The sequence below is a fragment of the Acipenser ruthenus genome, chromosome 29 (assembly GCF_902713425.1).
Source record: "Acipenser ruthenus chromosome 29, fAciRut3.2 maternal haplotype, whole genome shotgun sequence".
Classification (NCBI taxonomy): Eukaryota; Metazoa; Chordata; class Actinopteri; order Acipenseriformes; family Acipenseridae; genus Acipenser; species Acipenser ruthenus.
The window spans coordinates 7,874,513-7,902,179 of NC_081217.1; the positions used below are offsets into that span (position 1 = coordinate 7,874,513).

A 27,667-nucleotide genomic window follows, 5' to 3' on the forward strand; every position below is an offset into this window, starting at 1 on the left:
ATATCTCAAGCTGCTGCCCTGGCAGGTGCTTACAGTTGAACATGATAAACATGTTGAAAAGGGAGGAATGCAGGCTTTCTATTGATTGAGTGCTCCATAAAATTCAAGCCATTTAACAAGATGCATTAAGGTGATACAGTCTGTCAGAACAGGGGATGATCAAAATACTGCCGGTACAATTTACTATATTACAGAAAATCAGTTTCTTTCTACCATTTTCTGGCTAACTTTTTTGCGTGGCATGGATAAGTAATTCATTGATATGCAATTACATATTTATTAGAGTTCAGTTAAATGAGTACTTGTGCTATTCTACCATTAGACTGCCATTGTGTGTGTATTCCATATGTGTGCTGATGGGTAGTTTCCTTCTCCCATAAATATTAGCTTTAGCACATGGAATAATACTGATATATGGCTATTGCATACCTATTGTCAGTTTATAAACATGGAACTGAACTTCAATACATAAGTAATTGCATAGCAATAAAGTTCTGAAGGCATGTTTTTATAAAAGCCCATTTGGATTATTTAATCAAGTTAGTAGTTCATGTTATTTTATTTTTGGTTTTTTTTTTTGGAAGAGGGTTCAAATTAGATTTTTCATAGTTTAACCTGAGAGAATATCAATAAAAAAACTCTTCAAAAAACAATCCTTAAAATAATCCTTAACGTTTTTGGATTAAAGCCCAATGTGTGTGAAGCAGTGCAAGTGTCTGACCAGAACTGCAGATCTGTAATTGTCGGGGTCAAGAATTTATTGCCATCACAGCCGGTCAGCAACTTCAGTTGGGGTTTTCTCAACCCCACAGAATGGAACACTTGCTTTAATTGTTTTTGAAGAGATCGCTCCTCAGTCATGTCTCATTATGGGGATGCTAATAGTTTCTCCAGACAGTCCTTCTACACTGAAGTTTAAGCCATAATGTTAATTACATTTTCATTTAGTCACCTTGAATAGTTTATTATGCCTACTCCAGTACGTTGACTTACACTGTAATGGTTAGTCTATAAAAGCAGTACACAAACATTTTCACCAGGTGCATTCATCAATGCTTTCATGTTCAAATGTTTTATTCAGATCACTTATTAACCTTACCGTGAGGATGAATTTGCATGTGTCTGAAAAGGATTTGAAGTCCAGTGCTGCATTATTCTGTCATGATGACTTGTCACAGTCAAAACATCTCAACATTTTGACGATACATCAATATAAGGTGTCTTCTGTTGGTGGAATGGTCAACTATTTTAATTTATTTTCAAGCAATAAACACTGTTAATGGAATCTGGGACCACTGTGTATTATTAGTTCCAAATCTATTGCGTTGCCATTGCTGATACCAGCTCTCTATGGTTTACTGAGGTTAATAGTCTGGAATCCCTATGGGATTTATAAAACATTTCTGCAAGGAAAATATTATTATTATTATTTTATTTCTTAGCTGACACCCTTAGCCAGGGCAACTTACAATTGTTACAAGATACCACATTATTTTTACATACAATTACCCATTTATACAGTTGGGTTTTTTTACTGGAGCAATCTAGGTAAAGTACCTTGCTCAAGGGTACAGCAGCAGTGTACCCACCGGGGATTGAACCCACGACCCTCCGGTCAAGAGTCCAGAGCCCTAAGCACTACTCCACTAGTCCTTGATTCTATACCAATTCTAAGTGGAAGAGAACATAATAGCATTGCTACCAAAAATGGTTCAATATTTAGGACTACTTTTTTTTACCACTAATTGGTTTTATTGATATTTTGGTAAATGTCCTCCAGCTATTTATGACTTCATCGGAGTAAATCAGTATTATATGGGCTAACATCAATGCCAGGTCACCCATCCCTAACCAACAAGAGGCGAGTTCAATGCTGCACAGCCTAAAAACATTTTAAATACATTAAAAAATTCAATGAGTTGAAATGGAAGTTTCATGGTACCATTCTAAAACCACAACAGGGTTCTTTGAAATGTCACATTGGAGCTCTGTCATGAGTTGTCATGAGCTGCAACTGCAGATACATTGATACATTGAACAAGTGTTTTATATTGGAAAACAAAGATGATAGAAAATGGAAGGTAGTCATGTGGAATTGTGTTAATATACCATCAAGATTTTCAGAATATTTAATTCCTTACCTATAGAGCATACTGTAATTATTCTAAGAAGGAGGCTGAATGTCCATTGAGCCCCCGAAGGCCATCTTGTCAAATCATCACAGCATTCTGTTTATATAACATGTTTAAACCTAAATAAAACAGCAGAATTACTGTACTTTTCTTAAGTCAAGCTCAGCATCATCTTACAATGTAATTTGGAACAGTGCAGTTTGTCCTATCATTCTGTTTGAATGAATGCAAGATGGATTACAGTGAGATCCAGTCAAAATATGCAGTGTATACCTCCTTTTTAACCCCCCCCTCTCTCTCTCTCTCTCTTTCTCTCTCTCTCTCTCTCTCTCTCTCTCTCTCTCTCCCTCTCTCTCTCTCTCTCTCTCTCTCTCTCTCTTCTCTCTCTCTCTCTCTCTCTCTCTATATATATATATATATATATATATATATATATATATAGTTAGTTAGTATGTCGTTAGTAAGCATGAGAAATAATGATCTAAGCAGAAACAGAGAATAACAGAGAACACCCATAATAGGATAATAACGTGTTCATAATAAATATAATGAACATACAGATGATAAAGTATCTGTAAGGACATTAACTAATGGTTCTGCTCGGGATTTTTAAAATCTTATAATAATTGACATTTTATTAGGCACTTTTATTTTCATAAAGACTAAATGAAACACAGTACAATATTTAGCTTTATAATGTCAGGTAAATGCACACATAGAAACACAATTTTTTTAAAGGGATTTATAAAAAAAACTGCTGCACCTCTTTTCTTGTTTCTCTGCAAGAGAAAATATTTTTTAATGGGGCTGCCCACCTTTATTGATTCACAACAATTGTGTACAGTAAATCACAGTATCCCCCTGAAGGATTGCCTGCAACAGCAAGCCAAGTCAGCAATGTACCCTTTTGTAAATAAGTATTCCATGATATATGAGAGAGAAATGCAATCTAATATTATCAGACTTCTGTCCAGAGATAAATGACCACTGTCCAGCTCTAGTTACAGATATCACTACAGAATGCTGAGGACATTGGCTGCAGCTCTGAAGCTGAGAATAATCTTTTGTAATGACTGATGGTGTCCTGGATTCGGAAGATGCCTGCAGCCGGATGAAATCAAAGAAGGCTTTCCTATTACTGATCAAATTCCTCGAGTCTGTTATCTGATGTAAAATGCATGTAGGCTATACTTCAACAAGGATCCGGACATCCTGTATACCAATATTCTGCAAGAAAATGTGTGTGCCGTTGTAAACTCTCACACCTTTTCAAAGCATCTCTGTTTGCTTAGAACTGTGTGGCTGAGAAATGTGTCCTTTAAAAACCTACAAGAAATTGTTACAGATTTTGTAGATGGAACCAGAACTGTAAGAGGAATAATGGAACTACAAAATCCATTCAAGCAGGCGTCTTCAGGAATTCTATGCTGTTGTGTATGGTTCTGTTGATGTCATGTAAGGTTATTTTCCGTCTTGGTTGCACAATGGCCGCAGGTCACTCCAGAGAAGAGAAATGAATAATGTCATTGAGCCAGATGATTTAGAGAACAATTACTCTACTTTTAGATAGGTGTTATGGAAGAATCAATATTTACATTCAAGTAATATGTGAATGTGCTCAATAGCTAATGATAATACCCTATTAAAGCTTACTCAAGTGCAGTAAAGCATGCTACAGCAAAATTACCAAGCCATGGGAGTATAACCAATCTGGTTAACTGTCTTATTTATTTATTTATTTATTTATTTATTTATAATTTACTGTGCTAAATAATTTAAATCCTGTTTTTCTCCCAAATTTAGACTGTGCAGCTGTGTTCCCTCACCGCAGCTCCCTGTAGTAATGTTATGAAAAAGTCTTGTCTGTTTTCAAAGTGATTCTAAATGATTGTGCATGCACATTGTTATGTAGCCTGTGAAATAAAGTGTAACCCCCTGCCTTCTACCTCCGAGTTTTGATATTTTACCTGATGACCATTACCTAGGGTTGGCTATGGTTAAAAAGCCACAGAATATATTGAAATTCAGAATACATTACCGTCCTGTATTCATATTCATTTGCAATCTAGTTACAAACTATACTTTTCTACTAATCACAATAAGTGACTAAAAAGATCATCCAAATCAGCTTCCTTTTTCTGCACAAACTAGTCAAGGGGGTTTGCCTTGAAACCAAGCAGGGGAACCTGTTTAAAGCTGAGGTTTAATATTTTTACTTCAGGTGCGCACAGTTCTGGGTTTAATCAATTGAACCAATCACACTTCTATGAAACTGCACATTCTGTAGATATCTTTAACTAATTATGAGTTGAGCACCCATTTGTCTGTAGAAAGCTAGCATGTGATTTATTTCAGAGGGATCAATATCTCTGTAATATACCATGTTGCTGGCATTGATTATCACAGCAATGAAGAGCTGTTGCTTAGGTCTGCAGTCTGTCTCTGGGGTTGATTCATTGTGCATATCTGCTTCTGCTGGTGTCGGCACTGTTTATATTTTAAGTCTACAACGATATGCAGAATACAATATACAGAATAAGCATCTTTCTCAAGGCAAACATTATTATTATTAGTAGTAGTCATAGAAGTCATTTCCCACCCCCAAAATGGGAAGGAAATCAAAAGTTAAAGGAAACTTTTAAATAAAAAGCAGAGCAAAGTGAAAAAAAGAGAGCTCTCAATCAAAAGAACAACTATTGGTAAAGCGCTAGCATCTTCAAATGGCCTTTCTTATTTTTTTCTTGTAACCTGATGTTTTCAATCATTTTGAGTTAATTATTGCAGTTACTCAGTGCAGTATACCTGCCCTTCATTTCCTGTTGCCTGACATAGAGAGATGTAACATCTGCTGGATCAGCCAAAGTGTATTTATATTAGGAAGCGGCAGCACCATCTAGTGCACAGCTGTGTACTGCAAGCAATACAAAAGGAAACTAAATCCATGTTTACTACACTGAGCTGTATCTTCCTTCTACAAAGAAGATATGACTCATGTAATTTCTGCTACAGATGTCAATGGCATTCAAAGCACCTTAACACAAACAAAACAACACACGATGTTTGAGTAATTGCAATAAGAACTACCAAGATTGCAAACACCCTACAATATAAAAAAAAGAAAATAACATTCAACTTGAAGCTACTTCCTCTATAGCATAAACAGAGCATGTTTTTAAGCAAGAAAAGGTGAGATAACAAGCGAGGCAGGATTAAACAAAAAGGGATTATGTTCCATTTCTGTGAAAGAGTTGGGATTAGCTTCACGGTTTTGTGTGCCCTGTTTAAAATGTTTTAAACAAGGCACACAAAACCGAACATGACTTTTGTTTGCTGTGTGATTTGAACATAGGTAAGCCTCAAGGACCAATTCACTAAGATGAAGATAAGCTATCAAATGTGAAAGATAACCATAAGGCACGGAAAGCTTCTTACTGTCAAGCCAATCTTTATCTCGTCATCGAGAGGACTTTGCTCAGCACTGTTATCTATTTGAAGAGATTATACAGTTGTTATCAGGCATGTTTCATTTTCTATAGAACACTTTACAAAATGAATCAAATTAACAAGAGAGTGCAGTGAATTGGGGTTCGATTAAATAAATACAAAGTGATTCATCACTCATCACTCACTGAGACCTGAACAAGGGAAGAGAGAAGGGGAGAGCAGGCTTGTATAAGCATCATTTCCTTCACCGATAGGTTCTCCTTTTTTAAATAAAAGAATAACTTGCTTTAGATATAGTTTTCTTAACTTTTAATGTCAGCTTCCACTGTGACAGTATTAACATTTAGTTGTGTTTATGAATAAACACAGAGTATACTAGTGTCTTTGTATTTTCTTTATCTCAGCTGCAAGCCTTTTAGCCATGGATTGCCAATAATGACTGCATTTCAATGTTAATATGAGCTAATGTGCCCTTTCCATGTTGTTTAATGGGATGCATAAGTTAATGACTTGCAGGTTGTTTTTTTTTTTTTTTTTTTTTTTTAATATGTTAGTTGCTTTTCACTAAAATCAAGACACATCGTTTTCAACAGACCAGGACAATAGAATGGTGATGAGATGTTGTTAATTGCAGGGCCTCATGAAATGTCAATACTAATGAGGTAAGTGACAGTGTTTTTTGTTAAGCAACAGTAACATTTTCAAGCTTTTCTAGTTTCACACTAATGCAAGTCAGAAAACAAAATGTACCTGAAAACTTAAAGAAAATTAATATAAATGACCTTAGGAAAAATTTTCAATCATAGTTTGAATTACTATTAACATAAATCAATTGGATTACACTGTCCAGTATCAATTTTTTTTCTTTTCCTTTGAATTTTGTTAGATGATAATTATCAATATAGTAAATAGCAAGTAGCTTTAAGGTCATTTTATTTATTTTTTCACTTCCCCATTTGCAATTATTATTCTGTATTCTCATATTATATTGGTTCTCTATATCTGCCTCTCTCATTAATTTGGAGAATTGCAACTGCTTATGACTGAACAGATTTCCTTATTCCATACAAATCATGTGACAAAATGACCTTTTAACAGCAGAGTTGAAAGGTCAGGAGTCAGTTCCACACACAGCACAGGAAGTGATAAGGCACCAGGAAGAAGGAGTTTAAACTACATTAAAAACAAAAAAAAAGAAATTGAACTTCAGCACAATGATAAGAGGACGAGGGATAAAGTTGCTCATGCTAACAAGAGGTAAGAAAATGGTTAAAATAAAGCCAATCTTAAGGTATCAGGAAAAACAAATGACAACTGAGATATAAAGCCTGTATCAAATTACAATTTCATGTTTAAATGCAGCATGGTGAATTATTTCTCACTATTTGTCTATTATTTATTTACTCTTGATCAAAAGCATGAATGCAATTATTATCTGTGACTTTTAATCTTATGCCTGTTCATGTCCATGACAGATTTATCGATCAGGTGTCAATCAGTCTCAGGAGAGGTCATTCTTGGTGACATGTGAAGTAATTTTATCAGTATGTTTTGCTTAGCAGAGTAAAAACTGTCATACATTTAAACAGCTTCCTCTAGACAAGCACACAGATGAAAACAATAGAAATTGATGCAATTAGCTGTTGAATGCAAACTGTGAATCCGGGATGGAATATATTATTGCAAATGAAGTCTGCTTTCCACAACTTACCTTTGAGTTTTAGCGATGTGCTACATTTTAACAATCCAGGTCTACTTGTGCTGGCAGGTACAGAGGCTGATTCATTGTCTTAAAGAGTACCTTGGTATGGGAATGAAATATCCGAGTTATTTTAACTAATGCACTGTGTTGTTCTTGCAGTTTAGATTTACTGAGTATCATTTTCCATTTCCTGGTGAAACTCCAGAACATTTAAGCACCCCGTTGACAGGGGTTCTCAGAATCATGTCTGACCTCCAAGTACATCTGGAACACTCGAGTGTAACTGTAAACATGAACCTGTATTTGTTCTGTGTGGTATTTCTTTTTGATGTATTTCTTGATGTGTTGCAGGGGGTCAGAATACTTGTCCTTGGCATGTTCTGAGAGCTCCATTGAGGTTGCAGGAGGACTTTCAACTTGTGAGTTTCAGAATGTGATGACTGAAAGAAAAAATGATACAAAAGTTAATTAAAACAAAATAAAACATGATTGACAGGGTGCTGTTTGTGTGTATTACCTATTTTGCCCTGCAGGGGTCAGGCTCGTATTGACTCTTGTCCATGTTTGCCCCAGACACAGTGCAATATATTAAAATTTAGTAACTTGTAAAATTCCAGAGAGATTAATACAAATCTCTTGTACAAGGAGATGCCCCATCCACTCCCCCAATAAACTCGAATGCATTCAGTTGTTTTTGAGGATCTGCCCTGTCCAGTTCATTACAGATGAATTGCAGTCATCAGTTAAAGTCTACAGGCGGTACAATGTCTACTAGCTTATTGTCCCAGGTCACATTTCTAGCTGTGGGTTCCTTTCCAAATGATCACCTCCGTTCCTATGTAGTTAGGTTTTCTAAGTACTTTTTAATAGATTTTTTTCATCCCAAAATATGATCTTCTTCTAGTAAACCCTGTTCTCTGCCTTATAAATCCCATCAATAGACCGATCTGACTATAAAAGTACATGCTTCATTTAAAAAGAAAATACATTTTGTTGATTGGGCTTCAAAGAAATAACCAAGTGTGACCTCACAGCTCCAAGGACAGTTTGAGACCCCAAAGCATTCAGATAACAGTTTGAAAAGTCAAGATCCTAAAATATATAATCTTGTATTCTCGGCATAACAATTGTTCCCCCTGTCCTTACTGAGTCACCGTAGAATAGAGGTATTTTAAAAATAAACACGTATAAAATCAGATGGAAGTTTCAGCTAGGAGTCTTACAATGTCTATAGTTATAACGTTAGCTTCTTTTTAGTACTGTTATTGATTGAAAGCTATTGATGAAGCATTGTTAAATACTTTTCATGTCGTTTAATGTTACCACGTTTAAACAGTTTGACCGACAGAAAGAATCAATAAAAACAACTAGAAAGGAAATAGCAAGTTATAGAACAGAAGAGAAAGTCACTGCTATATGATTGCTTTTCTTTCCATTTAGCAACAGACAAAACAGTAACATGACTAGGGCTAGGGGTTGTATTGCCCATGTTTCCTCACTCAGACCCCTTACTAAATATCTTAGTATGTCTGAATAGGCAGTCGTCTCCTCTTTAAAAACATGCTAAATATTTTAATGAGCAATCCGTCTCACTGGTACCCTAAATATGATTTATTTACTACAAATGCTGAATGACTGGGTGTAGCATTTGTTTTCTATTTTACCCCAAAAATACAATTCCTGAGCAGTGACTGCCCAGACTTGTACAATATTCAATGCAGTGTTGTCCTTGGCAGCCAGAAAACTATTTTTGAGGTTAAAATGAAGATAAAATCTCAGACCCAGTCACCCTGCATTGGTAGTAAGAGGATCATATTTGGGGACCACAGCACTTGTGAGACAGACAGTTCATTACAATCAAAAGTGAATGTTCATTACAATCAAAAGTGTGAGGTATCATTATACATAAAATATACCAAGGTATTTAGTAAGTAAGGGCTCTCTGAAGGAGGGAAAAAAAATGAGAAACAAAATCCCCACCCCTATACTATTGCTGTAAATGTTGTTTCCATAATTTATGTGGGCACTGTATATGTATGTACACACATATCTATACATTTGGATTCAAAGTTTGAGTAAATTGAAATTGATTAGTCATTAAGTAGTTTATTTAATAAAACTTAACTTCATTATCACGTATTTGAAATGTTAAAATAAATTATATGTGGGCATAAATTGAATAAATAAGATCAATTACACTCCGGCAGTTCAGTTTTGCTCGACAGACTCGTAACAAACAGCAAACTACACAATCGACTGCAATTCCATTTAGATTAGTAGCTCCTCATTTCTGTTATGCTTTGTGGCTAAGTTAGTTAAGAATACTGAAAATAACGTGTTTTTCTTTCTTTCTTAATTGTTCAGTAGTCTGTCCAGTACATGTTCATCCAGAGTCCACCATTAGAAAACAATAAACGGTTACACTACTACAGTTATTGCATCCAGATAACGTGTATTGTTTTTGTGTACCGTATTTGTTTCATTCCTGTGCATTTAGTGACCGCTTCTGGTCAAACGTACTATTACATTCCATGCATCTTCAACTGACATGCAGTAACACAACCAGAATGAACGAAGAAAGAATAACAGCAGTTTAATTTTTATTTTTTTGGAGGGGGAGAAGCCTGTACGTTTTGTTTTTGGAATAAATATTGTTTTATACTGATTAAAATTGCCGGATTACCTCACAATACTAAGGGTACATCAGAACACGGAATGACGCGTCTCGGTTTCTATGGTGATTGCAACAAAACAAGACGTTTTTAAAATAATAAAGGTTTGCGTAGTTTTGTTCTAAATATATCCAGGAAGACAATGTGTTGCAGGTAGGTCAAAAGTGACAAGGTAAACAAAAATGTAGTTGTAGAAATAATAATAATAATAATAATAATAATAATAATAATAATAATAATAATAATAATAATAATAATAATAATAATAATCGCTTTTCAAAATCCAAGGATAAAGTAAAACAACTAACAACTCCTATAGAACGTTTCTTTTTGTAAATTCACGTAAAACTAACTACAGTACACGCAACAAAACAACTCGTGTCAGAAAATGGTCGGTAGACCCTTGTGCCAATCTCAAAGAACACACGTTATGATTCTGGAAATGTGTAAATACGGTGCTGGAGATTCGTTCCACTCCAGGTTTAACAGGTGGAATTAGACCATTAACTACTTCAGGGTCTGGATGAAGGTTCAATCGTTTTTTAAACGATTTAGAACAGGGCTGGAACAAAGACCAGGAATAGCCAACCCTGTTGTACTCTATTGGGTTCTGTTTGGAACCCTTACAAAAACATTTCAGAATGGGCTGTCATTCAATTACTGAAATAGTGAGTTTGCATTTGGTGTTTCTTCAGTGTTCATATGCTCTCACTGGAGTCAGGAGCTGTACTTCAGTTCCAATGATCTGATACTTTGTTTCTTTTTTCTGGCTCTTCATAGTGCATTAGATGGTTCTGGCTCTTCATAGTGCATTATATGGTTCTGTCTCTACATAGTGCATTAGATGGTTCTGTCTCTACATAGTGCATTAGGGCAGCAGTGTGGAGTAGTGGTTAGGGCTCTGGACTCTTGACCGGAGGGTTGTGGGTTCAATCCCCAGTGGGGGACACTGCTGTTGTACCCTTGAGCAAGGTACTTTACCTAGATTGCTCCAGTAAAAACCCAACTGTATAAATGGGTAATTGTATGTAAAATAATAGTGTATCTGTATAATGTGAAATAATGTATAATGTGATATCTTGTAACAATTGTAAGTCGCCCTGGATAAGGGCGTCTGCTAAGAAATAAATAATAATAATAATAATAATTAGATGGTTCTGGCTCTTCATAGTGCATTAGATGGTTCTGTCTCTACATAGTGCATTAGATGGTTCTGCCCCTCACTAAAATAAAGACACTTTGGCTGATCTAGCCTACATTACAGATGTTTATGGCAAGCAACTAGGACTTAAGAACAGCTCCTGAACTCAAAGCCAAAGCACCAATCACCTTAAGAGCATCTCCTGAACTCAAAGCCAGAGCACCAATCACCTTAAGAGCATCTCCTGAACTCAAAACCAAAGCACCAGTCAAAAAAGATACAGTAAAAGCAAACTAATGAAACTTCATTTATAGATATTTACTCATTTTACTGTCATCTGTGGGGATTTCAACTGCACTGCTCAGAAACCCCAGTCTCTGAAATGAAGTCTAGGTGTTGATAAGAATCTATGCACTAACGTACGGGCTGTTTGCAATCCCCATTTTAGAATCTCACAGAATTAGGGCCTACGGGGTCTTTAAGCCCCTCTCCTCTGTCCCTTTCTACCTCTACATATCCTCCATCCCCTACCCATTCATAGACCTAAACCAGGGGAATGAGGTTCATTTTTATAAGATAAAACTAGAAGACAAACTATTTCACTCAGTTTCTCAGTTTTACATAAAATAATACAGCTGTTGTTTTGTGCAGAATATTATATAAACAAATATATAATAATAATAATAATAATAATAATAATAATAATAATAATAATAATAATAATAATAATAATAATAAATGCTCACCTTGGTTGAATAACAACAGTATTTTGTGGCAAGACGTGTTGGTGAGTGGAATTTAAATATGTGTTGTTCACAACTGAATTTTAATGCTCTTTTGTAAATGGAAATATACAAATTCTAGGTTTAAAACCTTTTTGTTACTAACAGTCCTTTATTTGACTGCGTTTCTCAGTTGATTTTGATTGAGCGTTTTTTTAAATGATGGACGAGATTAATGTTTATGTTTCTTTTGTTTCTAATGCTGTGGGAATCAGCCCAGATTCACAGACAGATCGTGCATTTATAACTCAGTAAGCCGTGCCTTACAGTTTCATTTTCTGCACGCATGCAGGTTGTTTTTAAAGGATGTGGTAATGTGTAGGTTCTTGTAGCTGTATAATGAATAAGGTATAAAAAAAAAAATAAGAGGAAACCTAAAGCATGCCGGGACAAGAGCGATAATGACTTTTCAATGGTAAATATATCTTCAACATCAATTAAGTAATTAAGTTGTTTGAAAAAGCTTGAAATATAAAAATTTTAAAACATTAACGCATAAAAAAAGTCTGTGTCGCATTTGTGACCAATTACTTTTACATTAAAGAGTGCAAAATGTTTCGGAATAGACGACTCTATTAAACCATGCCGGGCCAGACATGATAAAGGCAGCTTCCTGCAGCGAGCGTGTGAAGACTCCATTGGTGCTCCCATTTCAATATCTTCAATAATTTTTCTGCTTGTGTTTAAATTTTTGGTGGTCTTAAGCTCCTTTAACACTGGCATCCTGTACCCGGGTCGGACCCTACCCGGTGTCATGCGAGTCAGCTACACAATTTGACACTGCTTTTTGAAGAAGCAGGGTGAACCTGGGTGACAGACACAAGTACACAATACGCGTATCAATGCCCCAGAAGCAGCTTGTTACTGACGCTTCCATACAAGCTTCTCTGGATTGAGTTGTCGGCCCAAATGTTGATTAAAGCAAATGTTTCTTCATCCCTGCTGCAAACTGTGTCTTAATAAACAGAAATATGCCTAAACAGAATAAACAGAAATGTTAATCGTGGAAGTGAAACTTTCACGCAGGTGTGGCTGTTTGTTACTTTGTCTGCTTCCCAACAGCCATCGTATATTTTGTCTCGCTCGACCAGTTAAAGCGTGTTGACCCACAACCTGAGGCAGGTCGCTGCCAACCCGGGGCAACCCGGGTAAAACCCGGGTACATGGTTTCAAACTATGTGGGATTGTGACCAGATTAGCCAGTGTGAAAGGGGCTTTAGTGTCTCCCCAGGGGAGCCAAGTGTACTTGCTGTTCTGAGCTGATTAAATAAAATCAAGAAAGGAAGGAAGGGGAGATTAAATCCATTTCCAGGTGAAACACACCACAGAACAAAATCACTATCAGATTGTTTGCATGAATATAGGTGGTCTACCCCTTATCCATAAATATAATGTTCAAAAAATGTCACTGACATACACTATGCTACCAAAAGCATCAAATAGATGGTCGTCACGACTACAGTGTATGGATGGAACCCAGAAAGTACACCCCATAGTATCCATGCATGGCTGACTTCCAACTTTAATGTAGAAATCATAACTGCTATTTTTTTTTTTTTTCTCAGTAATGAAACGGTTTGAAAATGTCTTCACACAATGAAAGGACTGGACTTCAGCCACTAACAAAAAGCAGTTTCATCTCAAAAGAAAACGGTCAGCTCAGGGAACCCTGGAAAAAGTACACTGAACAGAAAAACAGTATTGAGGGATTTATCAGTTCCCAGCTGAGCAGCGAAGCTCTCCGAAGGTACAAGGTGAGAGTGGACATCATGAAAAAGTCTTCACACTACATGGATGTCATGTGGAAAGATTTATCATTTGGTGACCAGAACTACATGACAACTTCCACTATGTTTCATCTGATTGATCCATGGAAATTTCAACGGATGAAGAAAATAGGAACCACCCAGGTAAAAATCAAGCTGTATCTTCTAGAAGAATTTTATAAAGTGATCAAGCACGGGAAGGAGCAACTGGAGACCATCTTATGCACTTACGACATGGCGACGTTCTCGTCGGAATGGGAGTCTATCCGAGAAAGGCTTGCACACGTCACCAAAGCGCTTTCAGATTTCAATTCAGTTCTGATACCAGGCAAGCTTCACACAAAACACCGGCTCATCTCCAACATGGGACACACCAAAATCCCACACATTAGACTGTCTGTTAACATAAAGATGCCTGTAGTATTTGACAAAAAGGAGTCACACTCTTTCCAACAGAGTGCAATGCTTAAGTGGTATATAGAAGGCCAGTCAACTCTCCACCCCTCTGAACAGTTTGAAGTCAGATACAAACTAATAACCCCAACCACACTGGAGGAAGGCAGTCAGTTTGGGACCATTACTGTGTCATCGTTCAGCATTGAAATTGGAAACCTTCTGCCTGAGAAAAGCTACGAGTTTACTATTAAGCGGGCAGAGACCTACTGTTTAGTTTATGGATTCTGGAATGACACAATCATCTTAAAAACAAAACCCTTCCCAACCGACCATGTGGATTATTTAAAAAAAGCCAGCTGCTGTTTTGTGTAGAATCTTAATTAGCAAAGCCAAAAAAAAACTAAACAAAACAAGTTTAACAAATAAATCAGCAGTTACCTTGCATCCAGATGTCTGTAGACATATTGGTAGGATTTTTTTCCTATCATGGTTGAATAACAATACAGATGCAAAGACTAGAGAAGAAAGACATAGAAGGATATTACTGGTATTTTGTGGTAGATATTAAACATTTAAATAGTTGTGGATTAAGAGATATGTTGTAGTCTGGCGTTTACTGAAGATCTGCAATGTTTCATGGCATATTTACACATTTTAGTCTATTGAAAGTAAGCCTGTAAAAGGTAAACATGTAAATGATTTAAATGTAAATGAACAGAAATACAAATCATGAATGGCATAGCATTTTTCTAATCTTTGTCATTACCCAGACTTACGAAGCTTCTACCCATTAAAGCCTACTGCCCCTGTAATTCTTATGCTACCTGAAGATGGCTGAAGCTGAAATGGTGTTTAATCTGAAGTCTGCTGCAACTGGAACTCACACTTTGTACTATGTGGCAATTCAGCCAAAACAATTGAGATAGTTCCTGTTCACAATCATTTATTACCACTTAAGAGAAGTGAACAAGTTTGCACTGGTTAGAAACCGTGGGATATAATAGTAGGTCTTCAGGATTTATATATGAGGTCATTTTAGCAACAGGCAAATTTAAGGGAATTTCCATTTAAGTAACAGGGTTTTTTTTTCATTTATTCAAGAGGACATGATAAAACACCAAATGAAAATGTTTTACCTTTTTAAGAATTCCAGTCTTCTGAAAAATTATTCATCACTCATATTTGATTTACAGTCGGTGGCCTTCATATGCCCCCAGTTCTAATACTCTCAAGAGACTGTGCTGAAGCATATTCAGACCATCACAATTGAAAAAGCGCTTCTGTAAATACAGAATATTCTTTTACTCTGAAAAGCCTGCACTAAACAATATGAACACATTTAAACCACAATTAGATCTCTAGATATTGAGAATATGACAGAGTCAGTAATTTGTTGTAACAATGTTTATCAGTAAGTTTCCTCTAAATAGGACACGCGGAACTCTAGATGTATGCAAGCCACTGCTGTGTGACATGTATACGTACACACCCTGCTTTCACTGTGTCCCCCGGGCATGGCAGCTGGTATCTTTTATGTGTTGACGAGCAGCCAACAGAGCTACTTCATGAAAGCAATATGAGAACCATGTACACTGTGTTGTATGTGTGTGTTTATAGTAAGCATGCACATTTCAAACAAGGCTGCAAGGCTTATCTGTAATTTGCTTGATAACAAACTCCTCGCAGGCCCAATATTGTTTTGTTGCTAATCCTTTTGTTTTGAGTCAATTGCGTAACAATTTTTCCTCCCACCATCCTATTAGTTCACTTCCTGTGGGTTTTTTTTATGACTGACTTACACAAGGCAACATTTTTAACAAAGAATACACAGAAAGGCTACATGTTGTGGTTAATTCAGAAATAATCAAGAATCACCCACCTAGTACCATTGTGTTTTCTGATTAGCCCGCTCGTAATTAACCACTTAGCTACAATAAAGATACATTTTATAATTTATTTTTGGTTTTGCTGCCCCAGTCAGGAGCGCTCAATACAAAGCTTTTGTGATGTCACTGTCAAGCCGGCTTTTGAAATTTGTAAAAGAGATATGCTTCGGAAAACACCCACATACATAATATACATCTAGATCCTTTCTTGAGTTTTTTGTACAGCCCCAAGCTTATAAACTTGTCATTGCAATCACTGGTGATTTTGACTACAATGAATCTTTATTATATGAGTAGATAAGCTTGGATTAAGTGATACATTCTGACAAAGAATGAAACTCATCTACAGTGGGTAAAGGAAAAAAGCGCCCTTAATTTAGGTGTTTTCCTTTTATCATGGTCTAAGTGGAGCTTAGTCTCGTCATACTGAGTCACTCCTAGGTATCTGAGGCTACATACTTGTATGCAAGAATGATCACTTGAGAACCATGTTAGTATTATTATTTAAAACTCCCAACATGTTTTACTTGCTGTGGTTGTATGTCCAGAACCAACAACAGTAAAACAATAAAAAGTCAGCAATCTATAAATCCTCTGAAATGAACCGCACCAAGTTTTGTACAGATTATGGTGGCTTTATAAGGACCAGTGTGCCTACAGAAGTGGTATGCTGTATAAGCAGATCCATGTTAGAACCATTGTAACAGCACCCTTCTACAGTCCTTGATATATATCCCAATTTCACCTCTGTACACCATAGCAACTTCAATGTATTTTAGTGCTCTGAGTTACAGTAATAATCTATTGTCTGGTGTATTACTACACTTACAGGAACATGAAAAATAACAAAAACATTACTCATGTCCTTAAAGATTGTGCACTGATAAATATGTATAAAATATGAAGCTTTATTGTTACTTAGAAGCCCATGTTACAGAAAGTAATAAATCTCATACACACCTATTTCCTGATCAGGAAGTGCTTAATGTTTTGGCCTGATTAAAGAGGTGTATAAACCACAGATCACACGAAATATCATCTTGAGAACACTTTAGCATGTATTCATTTTCACTCCCTAACTTCCTTCCTGTCGCTATTCTCTCTGTATTTGCACGTGCATTTAAAATCCTTTACAATACTTCCTTTTCAAAGTATATTCTTACATGATAAGGAATTGTGTCTTTTTTGGTATATTGTTCATTCAGTGCGGTAATATGAATCCCATTGAGCTTTATACCATAAATAACAGGTAACAAATTCTAGTGCGAGAGATTGTAGATATTCTTTGATTATTGTCAACTGTGAAAACAACATTTAGCTTGTTAGACAGTGAGAGCAGTGTGGAGCAGTGTGGAGTAGTGTCTCTGGACTCTTGACCGGAGGGGCGTGGGTTCAATCCCAGGTGGGCACACTGCTGCTGTACCCTTGAGCAAGGTACTTTACCTAGATTGCTCCAGTAAAAACTGTATTATAAATGGGTAATTAATTGTATGTAGAAATAATGTGTAAAAAAATAATGTAATTGTATGTAAAAATAATGTGATATCTTGCAACAATTGTAAGTCGCCATGGATAAGGGCGTCTGCTAATAAATTAAAAATTACATTTTATTAAAGCATAAACTGCACAATAAAGGGTTTATATAAAACCCAAAAGAGTGTAGGATTTTTGTATCAATTTCTGTCTTTTCTTATTCTTGTGTGTCAGGTGTGCAGTTTTGACAATGTCGATTCTGGGTTTACTGTCAAGGGCATGAGATAAGCAGAGGCAGAATTCCACAGAATCTCACAGAATCCCATAACATCATGAAAACCTATCATGCAAGGACAAAAACAAACTGGAGCCATGCTGTCCTGTCTTCCATTCTCACAGTGCCTGCTTTTATCTGCATATTGTTTAAAAATAACATATTTCTGAAAGCCACATATGTAGAAATTAATTAAACTACTTATTAATAACCATATATGGACATTGTTTGTATTTGAAATGCTGTGCATGTCTTGTGCTTGAGGGATGAAACTCTTATGTATAAATGATGATGCAGCCCAGCGTCCGGAGCTCAGGTACATCATACTGAGACCAGAGCTCGCTGCCCTGTTTGTACTCTATTACTACAATAAACTAGACCTTTTTTGACTAGCCTTCTTGGATTAACCTTTTATCAGGGTTTACTGGATTTTCTATTTGATTTAAAACTGAAATACTGGAAATGACTGTTATTCATTATCTTTAAACTTGAGCTTGGTTGTAGCATACAATGATTTTTACAATAATTTTTATCAGGCACATTTTAGATGCACAATTCAATGTGTTCAGTATTCCAGTCAGGATAAATATACACACACACACACACACATACACACACACACACATACACACACACACTCTTTATAGGTTAATTGGAACTTGCTGGTAACAGGCTTGTAGATTAACCAATGAATGTTCCATGCACTTGTAGGGGAAGGTTGGGTAAAATGGGATACTTAAGTTTTGGACATTTCTGTAGATCAGCCTAGAACACCAAACGCTTCGCAATTGCTCATAAAACTCAAGAAGGTATTGTACTACCATTGGTGACCCGTTTTTGTCTGAGTATCCCGTTTTTAGGCAACCTTCCTCTACTGTAGATTTCCTGCCTGAAATCTCACAAGCTTTCTAATAATGTAGCAGCCCCTTCTTTAAACAGTGTTGAGAGAAATATAAGTTTTTTCATATTTGTGTTTCTATATTTGTGCCACTCTAAATATTGTTTTAAACCTAGTAATCGTCACTTTTCTATCACTTTCCTTGACTGTGGTCTGGTCTCAATAAGTTTGTTTGGACACTGATGTTAATGCCCGCTTCCCTAATTCCAATGCTCATTTCCACTTGTAATGCCTGCCATCCGTTCTACTCCCAAAGCAATTCCCTTTGTTTACTATTAACTAATGCAGATGGAATTACAGTCCTTGTATGGTCATATTATGAGCTATCAGACTGTGGTCTTTTTTTTTTTGGTGTTTGATTATAAAATCTGTATCGTATTTTATTGCAGGGGTTGGAAACCCAATGAAAGCAGATGACTGAGATATTCCACTCATATACTATCTAGTAATATGTTTTGAAGAAAATGGATTTTAAAGCCCTGGTAATCACAACTAGAAAGGGTGGTTTAATGACTTGATAATAGGTAACACATGTTCAATAAATGAAATATCCCCCAAACATGCAGATGATAAACCCTGAAATTGTGCAGAGTTTTTTTTTTTTTACTGGGGTGGATTTATTTCTTTGTTCTATTCGAGTTAAACTGCAATCATTTTGGTTAGAAGTGACCTTGGTTCAACATGTGCAGCACAGGGATGTTTCTCTGATCAGAGGCTGGTATACTCCCTGAACTTCCCTGAAAGTGAGTTGGAGGTATGTGCAGCAGTTAACATTCCTTTACTGTAGACCTACAGTACATGCTGTTAATGATTTCTAGGAAACAGGAACGCAAAGAGTAAACAATGACACATTACCCCAGAGATGAGATACACAGTACACGGCTGGCTTTGCTCTTTACAGTAAATCTCTCAGTTAACTTGAGTCACCAGCACGCAGCAAAGCAATACAGTGTTGTGTTAATATTAAAATGAGTAATTATTGTTTTCCCAGGTTGAGTAAAGAAAACAAAAAAACAATAGAAAAACATCATTAAATGCATGAAAGCTGCTTCTAACTGGTTTAGTATATATTTTTTTCCACACAGTGGTTTTACCTGTAAAATGTGCAATACTTAGTACAAGAAAATGCAGATGCTTACATTCATTACAGTAATCAACCAGCATTTGGAATGGTGATCTAAATACACTAGAGTGTGAATTACTAAATTAAAATAAAACTCCAAATGATAATAAACAACCTAATTTTACTTCAACACCTGGATGTGTTTATTTTGATTTATTTCTTTGGAATACCGATAGTTCCTTAAGGATAGAGCACTCGTGTGCAATGATTCATCCGGCGTTTTGGAGCTTTTATTCTAAGCAGATCTCTAGTACACTGCTCCAACCCCCCACTAGTAAAAGCAAGGTATGTTATTATAAGCAGATCGGACTGTATTTCAACATTTAGAACACAGTTATTAACTGATCATCATTTTTGCGGTCATGTTTTACAACTGTCTGGTATTGGCAATGACTTATAAGAATCTCAACAACATCATGGCTGTGTTCCAAAACTAATGTAAGCACATTAACATGCATGGAACACTATGACCTGTGCAACGCTCTCCTTTGATTAATATGACAGGTATAGCTAGCAAAGGTCATTGTGCAGGGCCAAGCTTATGTAGCTAAGAAGAAAGTTTACTGAGCTTAAATGCAGTGTCCTTCATGGCATGTCTGCAGGGCAAGGTTCCACTGAAAAACTCTCTTTACACATTGGTACATAAAATGAAAGTGTTGCATATGCATGAAGTTAGTAACGACTAACATTTCCATGCTGCTTATTAATGTTTTATGAATATATAATAGATGCTTAATAACTATGTTATAAGGTGTTAATAAAGCATCATAGTCGGTATTACAGTTTTATAAATTGGGTGGTTTTTAGCTACCTATTCTACTTTGGGATGTTTAACCATGCAATAGCCATAAACAGAATTACAGTTTTATAAAGGGGACAGTTTTTAGCCACCTGTTGTACTTTGGGATGTTTAAACGTAATTCTGTCTATGGCTATCACATGGTTATAAACCATCTATAATGCTTTATTAACACTCTATAGCATAGTTATTACACACATATTAAGGACCGAAGTCTATCAACTTCATTTTGATACGTTTGTGCACCTATTTACATGGTTATGAGTGGAACTTCAAATAGTGTTACCTCTTGTTTACTAAGGGAGCCTGCATATTGTTTAAAGGAAAGCAAATTGGCAGAGGAAAGTTATTGAGTGCATAACATCTCAAAGCACAGCTGCCTACCAGCAGACAACAGCACAGACATTCCATGAAATTCCTAAAAAAAACAAACTCTCAACACAGTGCAAGTAAAAGCTCGCAGTCTGGGCATCAGAGGATTCAGTAAAGGGACATGTTTTTACACTCATTTGTCTTTGCAAGCACATGCTTCATTTGTACAATGACTATAAAGGCAGCTTTGATATTGCAGTTCAAAAAGATTCACATGGGTTGTATACTGAAGCAAAACACTTTAAAAACTTTAAGATTAAAACTCACAGGATTTACATCCCAATCTCTCGTGCTAATAGCAACCACACATTTGTTCCGATTATTTATTGCAGGTAAATGTTAAGCAAAGCTATAAAACCCCATCTTGTTTATATGTTCATATGATTAAATGGTTTATGGTCTTTAGTTAATATTTAATGTATTGGCAAACACACTTTATTGATAGGTACAGTATATGTAACTATAGGCATAAACTTCAATTGAACTTTTGGTTTGTACTGAGTTTAATAATATTTGCAGTAAATTGCTACTAAATCACAATAGAAAAATCCAGGTATGTGATTACCGTCAGCAAGGATTAAAAAAGAATAGGTCAATATGAACATATGTTTATAATATATAGAATAACATGGTTAGTAAATAAATAATAAGAATGTAAATTTACTGTACGATATAAACTACAGATTTAACAACCAGTTCCCATACTAATATTGCACCACCTCTAAATTGGAAAACTTGGAATATTTCAAAAGAAGAATAACAAGCTTGGAATGTTCGTGTAAGTGCTCATGCGGTACATTTACGAGTCGTTAATTTCTAATATTGAAAAATGTACATTTTGAATTGGTTTAGGTAGAGAAATTGCCTCTATTAGACTATTAGGTTCCCAGTCATTTGGTATTTGGTTTCATGTTTGCTGTATTACCAGAGCTTGGAATTTAGAAGATGCTTGGGAATCAAAGCATGAATGTTGATTTGCTACAGAAACATACCGATCATTTCTACACTCTGGTGCCAGCTTTGAACAAGTGCTTCACAAGACCTCATTAAGGACACTTTGACGTACGTTCTTTACAGCAGCTCTTTTATTATAGTTTAGGTCCAGAGCCATTTCCAGTCATAAGAATGAAAGTTGTTTAAAATGATTTTGAGCTTAGTTACTGATTTAAAGCAACTGTCTTTGTTCATTTTATTAGGGAAAGTGACTCCTAAAGTCCAAGTTCTAAAATGAAACAGTGAGGTCAAGCCTCAATAACTAAACATGTCTCAGTAAGCTCCTTCCTCAGCCCACTTCTAATTTTGTGTCCACTGAAAAAGGAACATTCGCACTCCAGCAGTATCTACACACAAAGGGCCTGTGGCAGGGCAAGAGCCCTGCCTGTACATAAAGTCTTGGTGTTTATATGTTTTGGTGGTGGTTGGCAGGGATGGGGTTAATTCCTCTCCCTGCCAAATACATGTGAGAATATAGAGAACCCAAAGCTCCAGTGCGAGGGAATTGTCTGAGCTGCAGAGAGAGAGAGAGAGAGAGAGAGAGAGAGAGAGAGAGAGAGAGAGAGAGAGAGACTCCTCCATTTACATTGGAACTCTCTGTGACAGTGCCAGACTTAGGATTTCTGTTTATTGTTTGTGGTGCGTGATTGCTTTGTTTAACCTTTTTATTTTGGCTCTGTGAGCTGTGTTTTTGTTAATCATATTTTATGTATAAAGCTCTTAAAATTCATAGTCTTCTTTTTGACTCCTGACCACCATATTCTCACTTGGTTAACACACTATTTACACAGTGGAAGAAGGGCTTTCAGTGGGTGCGTAAATAGCATGTAAACTAAGTGAGAATAGGGCCCAAGCTGAACACATCTCCAACACTTCCATGCAGAAACTCACCACTCTTCCTCAGGATACTCTAAGAATATCTTCCATATAAATATTTTCTGAACCTAATCTTATGAATTGTATGAATATAAATATTTATATCTCTTAGGCCTGATGTTAATCTATGAAAAATTCTACCCCCTGGCCATTCGGAGGCTTACAGCAATCATGAAACAGCAACCTGCAGCTTGAAATGATTGTTCGAACATTATTCCATACATCTTCCTGCCAAGCACATTCAGATTTTTTTTTTTTTTTAGCAAACGTGTATTTACACATACTTGGTCCTTTTTTCCATGGAGAGACAAATTGTCCCCACCCTTTCAGGGCCACCTTTCCTGTCAGTGACCAACCAGTTGCTTCCCCTAATAACTGATGTGCTTTGCATGATTCTTTGACTTGGGAGAGACTGTTGAGATATGTAGACCTAGGAAGTAAAGTAGTACAAACCTCCCGGAAGTCAAGGCAAGCAAACTGAGAATTTTCTTTAAACTTGTATAGAAGCCAAAAAATTCTTCAGAAAAATATATTACACACGAACCTCCAGGCACGGTGCTGTCAAAACCCTTATTTTACACAAACCATCTCACCATGCTGAATTGTGTGGTGGTTTTGTGGTCTGTTGGATGTTGTATGACACTAAGTTAAACACTGTAGGAAGAACATCTGGCAATCCATAAACCAGACCTTTATGTTTATATCAAACAGTATTATGAGGATTTATATTTGTGTATATATATATATATATATATATATATATATATATATATATATATATATATATATATATATATATACACACAAATATAAATATAACTGCAGTGTACAAAATTGAAGGCATTTGAAAGAAAAGGTTTTTTTAAAAATGTACACCAAAAGTTTAAAAGATAAAAAATATTTTATTTTCAGGCAAAAGCCCTTCTTCAGCTGTTTAAAAAGAAAAGTAAACAAAGTGCAGTAAACTTGTTGCTATTCAAGAGTTGTAATTATACAAAAATTCTGTGGATGATGTCATTATAAGAATAGAATGTTTATTGCCAGAGGTTCCAAAGTTCCCAGTTTGAAGATAAACTCTCGCTCCTTTTGTTTCCGAGCAACATTTGTTCCATAGCACTGATTGATCACATAAACTGTGATGTCTTCAGCAGTGTGATCATCATTGTTGAAGTGATGGGCTACTGCAGATATGAATGACAATCTACTGATAAACTTTGCTACCATGATTCCTTTGCCAAAGGGAAGGAAATAACTAAAATGTTAACAGAAGGGCGCCCAAAAACTGAGGAACACCCAATATAGATAAGAAAAACCTTGAATAGATCTGGAAAAGTCAGACAAATCTTGTTTCAGAAAATGTCCTGTTCTGCTCTTCATTACACTTTGCTAGACAAGCATCTTGATATTTTAAAACAAAACAAAAATTCAAAGCAGGCTTTAAATGACTCAAGTATAAAAGCTTGTGCAAATTAGGCCAGATATTTCTTCACTTGAGTTTTGAAAACATAAACAACGGCATTCTTGTTACAATGTTCTGCTACTGAGGCAATGTATCAAGATATCAAAATATATGTTGTCTTGCAGAAATCTATTTTTCCATCCACTGCTTTTAAAAACATTGATGAGTGCACTATCTGATGCCTTTAACGGAGGTACTGAAATATGTATCTACTTGACTTCCACACTTTAAAAAGCATCTGCTGTGTAGAATAATATTTCATTGGTCCTGCTAGGCGAATGAACAGCAACCTTGCCATCTGACAGAGACTCAAAGGATTCAGGTAATGTATTACTAATACCAGTGCAGTATTTGATGATTTGTCCATACAATGACTAGAAGACATCTTAATCATAAAGTCAGAGTATTGTCGATGTAAAGTGAGTCGCTGTTGATTGGCAATGTTGCGGAATCAAATTTCATAAGTGCAGTAATATTCCCTGTTTGAAATAGTTTAATACAATGTACATGATTATTTACAGTAACACTGAGTAACACAGATGAAATAGACTACTTAATATACAGTGCAATATAGAAATGCTTCAGGTATTTTACATACAATAAGCACTATTATTTTGCATTTATTTTTATGAACTTAATTTACCATAATTAAGCGTGATCTTCAAAATAGTTTCTCATATACAATAGAATACATAATATAGTATAGAGTGCTGCACATACACAAGCTGGTAGTGGCTGCCCAAAACAATCTGTTTCCATGCTGTGTATTTCTGCACTTCTCTATGGAGGAAACATGTTGAGCATTAAAAGGAGCCGTTTTCAATTCAGAAGCGTCATGCTGTTCAGTCTCTTTTCAGATTTCACAGTCAATATTCAACATTTGAATGGTTTGTTTAAAACACTTTTGTAACCACTTCAGGACTGGCACTTTTTTTTTTAAGAAGCCCGAATCAGTTTTTTAAGTGAATCGGTTCTTCGAGGGTGTTCATGTAGAATCCAACCTGTCCATCGACAACTGAGTGGATTTTCGAGCTGATAAATGCCCCAGTGAACTTCTGGCCGTTTTACTAAGAATATTCATCTTTATAATGATCTTGTCATTGATTAACAAATAAACTAAGGGATTCATAGCGCTGTTCAGACAAGCAAGTCCTCTGCTCACCTGATACGACACATAGATGTGATTGAAAGCGTCACTGCATTTCCCTTCAATTTGCAATACCCTTGTCTTTAAATTGAGATTCCTTAAAATGTGATAGGGTATGAAGCACACGACAAATAACACTGTGAGGATTACAATCAGTTTCAAGCATCGCTGCTTCATCAAAGAGTTCACGCTGGGCATTTTCCTGTCGGTGAGAACGAATGCTACATGACCATAGCACACCAAAATAACAAGCAACGGTATACAAAATCCAGTGATAGTCCATCCGATGCTATACGGCAGGTACTTGAAGATTTCGTCTTTTGATGTAGTGTCGTAGCAGGCGGTTGTAGAATTCTGATCTGATTTATTGAAGTACAAATCTGGGACAATTTGAGCAACGACCAGAACCCAGGTTATGACAGATATTATGACTGAATGACACACTCGGATTCTACCCATCACTTTCATTGGGTGGACAATGCCCAAATACCGGTAAACACTGATACATGTTAGGAATCCAATGCTCCCGTATAAATTAAGATTGAAACAAAATCGAGTTATCTTGCAGAAGGCGTGCCCGAAGATCCACTTTCTGTCCATGGCATAGTAACAGACCAGAAAAGGTAAAGTGATTACATACAGTAGGTCCGCAATGCCAAGATTCAGAACAAACACGTTTATGCAGCCGATTGTTGTCCATTTTGCAAGTAAACTCCGTAATCCCCAGCAATTGCTGATGACACCGATAAAGAACACGATCACATAAACACTCGGCAAGAATACTGAGGTAAAGGTCTTGTCTACCACGCTGCACCGGCTGTTGTTTTCTGCGCTCATGTTGTTTGACTTCACATTCCGCATAGATGCGTCTGCAGCGCTGAAGTAAAAACCATGCACCACAACAACAGCGAGGGAAAAAAGAAACATATTGGTTGAACTGCACTGTCAAGGCTTCAAGTTCCAAAGTTTTGCAGCAGCACCGCTTGTCAGGGCATGCAATCCAATCCCTGAGCATTCAATTCAATCCAAGACAAGAGCCGTATTTATTCAAACACGTTGATTGCAACAACTGTGTATTACTATGACTGCTTTTTTTCGCTTACAGGTTCAATTGCTCCTGTTCACAGTGCGGATTGAGTGAGGTTTCGTGAATGAGGCATGTGCTTTCAGAGCAAAGGAAATGACACACTCTTGCTGAATTAGAATACAGCTGCACACACACACACAACCACACACTTACGGGGGCCTCTTACCCCGTGATTTAAATTGCAAGCTTGGAGTGTTTTTTTTTTTTTTTTTTTTTTTTTTTTAAAGAAAATATGACACACTGTATCGTACTACTAGGATAAGTTTATTTAGCCCTCCCCAAGTTCTACAGTGACTATCTAGCTAGGTCCTAATGTAAGCTTGTCAAGGGCAGCTATAGCACGTCTTCACTTGTGTTGTAGTTTGACTGAAAAAGTTTGTACAATGAAGAATGACAAAGTTAGTTACAGAATTGTAATAAATGAGATTGTTCAATACTAAGTAGCCTAGATTATTATTATTATTATTATTATTATTATTATTATTATTATTATTATTATTATTGTTATTATTATTATTATTAGCTCCAACCATTTTCAAGTCTGATCTTGGTATTTTAGTCTCCAAGATTAAAATCTTTCTACCTTTTTACTTTCGTTCAAAAAAGTAGCATTTCAAACTCTCCCACCTCTCGGTTGGATGATGAAAGATTATTAATTCATAGTCACAGTAGTATCACAATGGTAGCGCTCAGAAGCTATACTGTTACTCATTGATTTTATTTGTATTTCTCCTTCAGATTCAGCACTATGCCTCGAACGAACATAAGAAAAATCATCAGAGCATCATCATATACGCATTAATATATACGCATTAATACTGAAAAATAGCCCTTCTTGTCGGTGTTCCTTGAATTAAAATACCGTTAATAAAAGATCATTAAATTGTTAAAACGTTTGAGCGACGTGTGTTTTTGAGTGAACATACATTGGAGTAGCATGTAGGGGTAAGAGGGGTAAAAGGCCCCTTTTTTAAAAAAAATTGTGCATTTATGATATCACTAGAGACTCATGCTTATACTCAGCTAAGGATGTTGCATATAAGTTTATTAGATAATAAAAGGAGAGAAATGTACATTAGTTTATATGACAAATATGGAATTCCTCTTACCCCACCATGTCTATCTCTCTTTATTTCATTGCACCTTAATTTTAGTCAAAGTGAAGGGTTGCACCACGCACTGGTTTCGTTTTTCTGTAAAATGAAGCTTCTTTGTTTTAATAAATGTTGTAAATAATAATAATAA

General features: G+C 36.1%; 2 protein-coding genes across 2 annotated transcripts; one reads left to right on the forward strand and one right to left on the reverse strand.

Annotated features, from left to right (window-relative positions):
* Window positions 1-13,456: 13,456 nt before the first annotated feature.
* Window positions 13,457-14,407, forward strand: LOC117425906 (fibronectin type III domain-containing protein 11-like). Its single transcript, XM_034043221.3, has one exon. The coding sequence runs from the start codon at window positions 13,457-13,459 to the stop codon at window positions 14,405-14,407; it is 951 nt and encodes a 316-aa protein (XP_033899112.3).
* A 9,204-nt stretch (window positions 14,408-23,611) lies between these two features.
* On the reverse strand, window positions 23,612-26,487 carry LOC117429844 (P2Y purinoceptor 1-like). Its single transcript, XM_034049719.3, has one exon. It carries the CDS (start codon window positions 26,260-26,262, stop codon window positions 25,174-25,176), a length of 1,089 nt encoding a protein of 362 aa, XP_033905610.1. The 5' UTR covers window positions 26,263-26,487; the 3' UTR covers window positions 23,612-25,173.
* Between the last annotated feature and the right edge of the window lie 1,180 nt (window positions 26,488-27,667).

What these genes read in the sequence shown, in the direction of transcription:
- LOC117425906 (XM_034043221.3), top strand. Translation starts at nt 13,457, where the DNA reads ATGTCTTCACACAATGAAAGGACTGGACTTCAGCCACTAACAAAAAGC.
- LOC117429844 (XM_034049719.3), bottom strand. Translation starts at nt 26,262, where the DNA reads ATGTTTCTTTTTTCCCTCGCTGTTGTTGTGGTGCATGGTTTTTACTTC.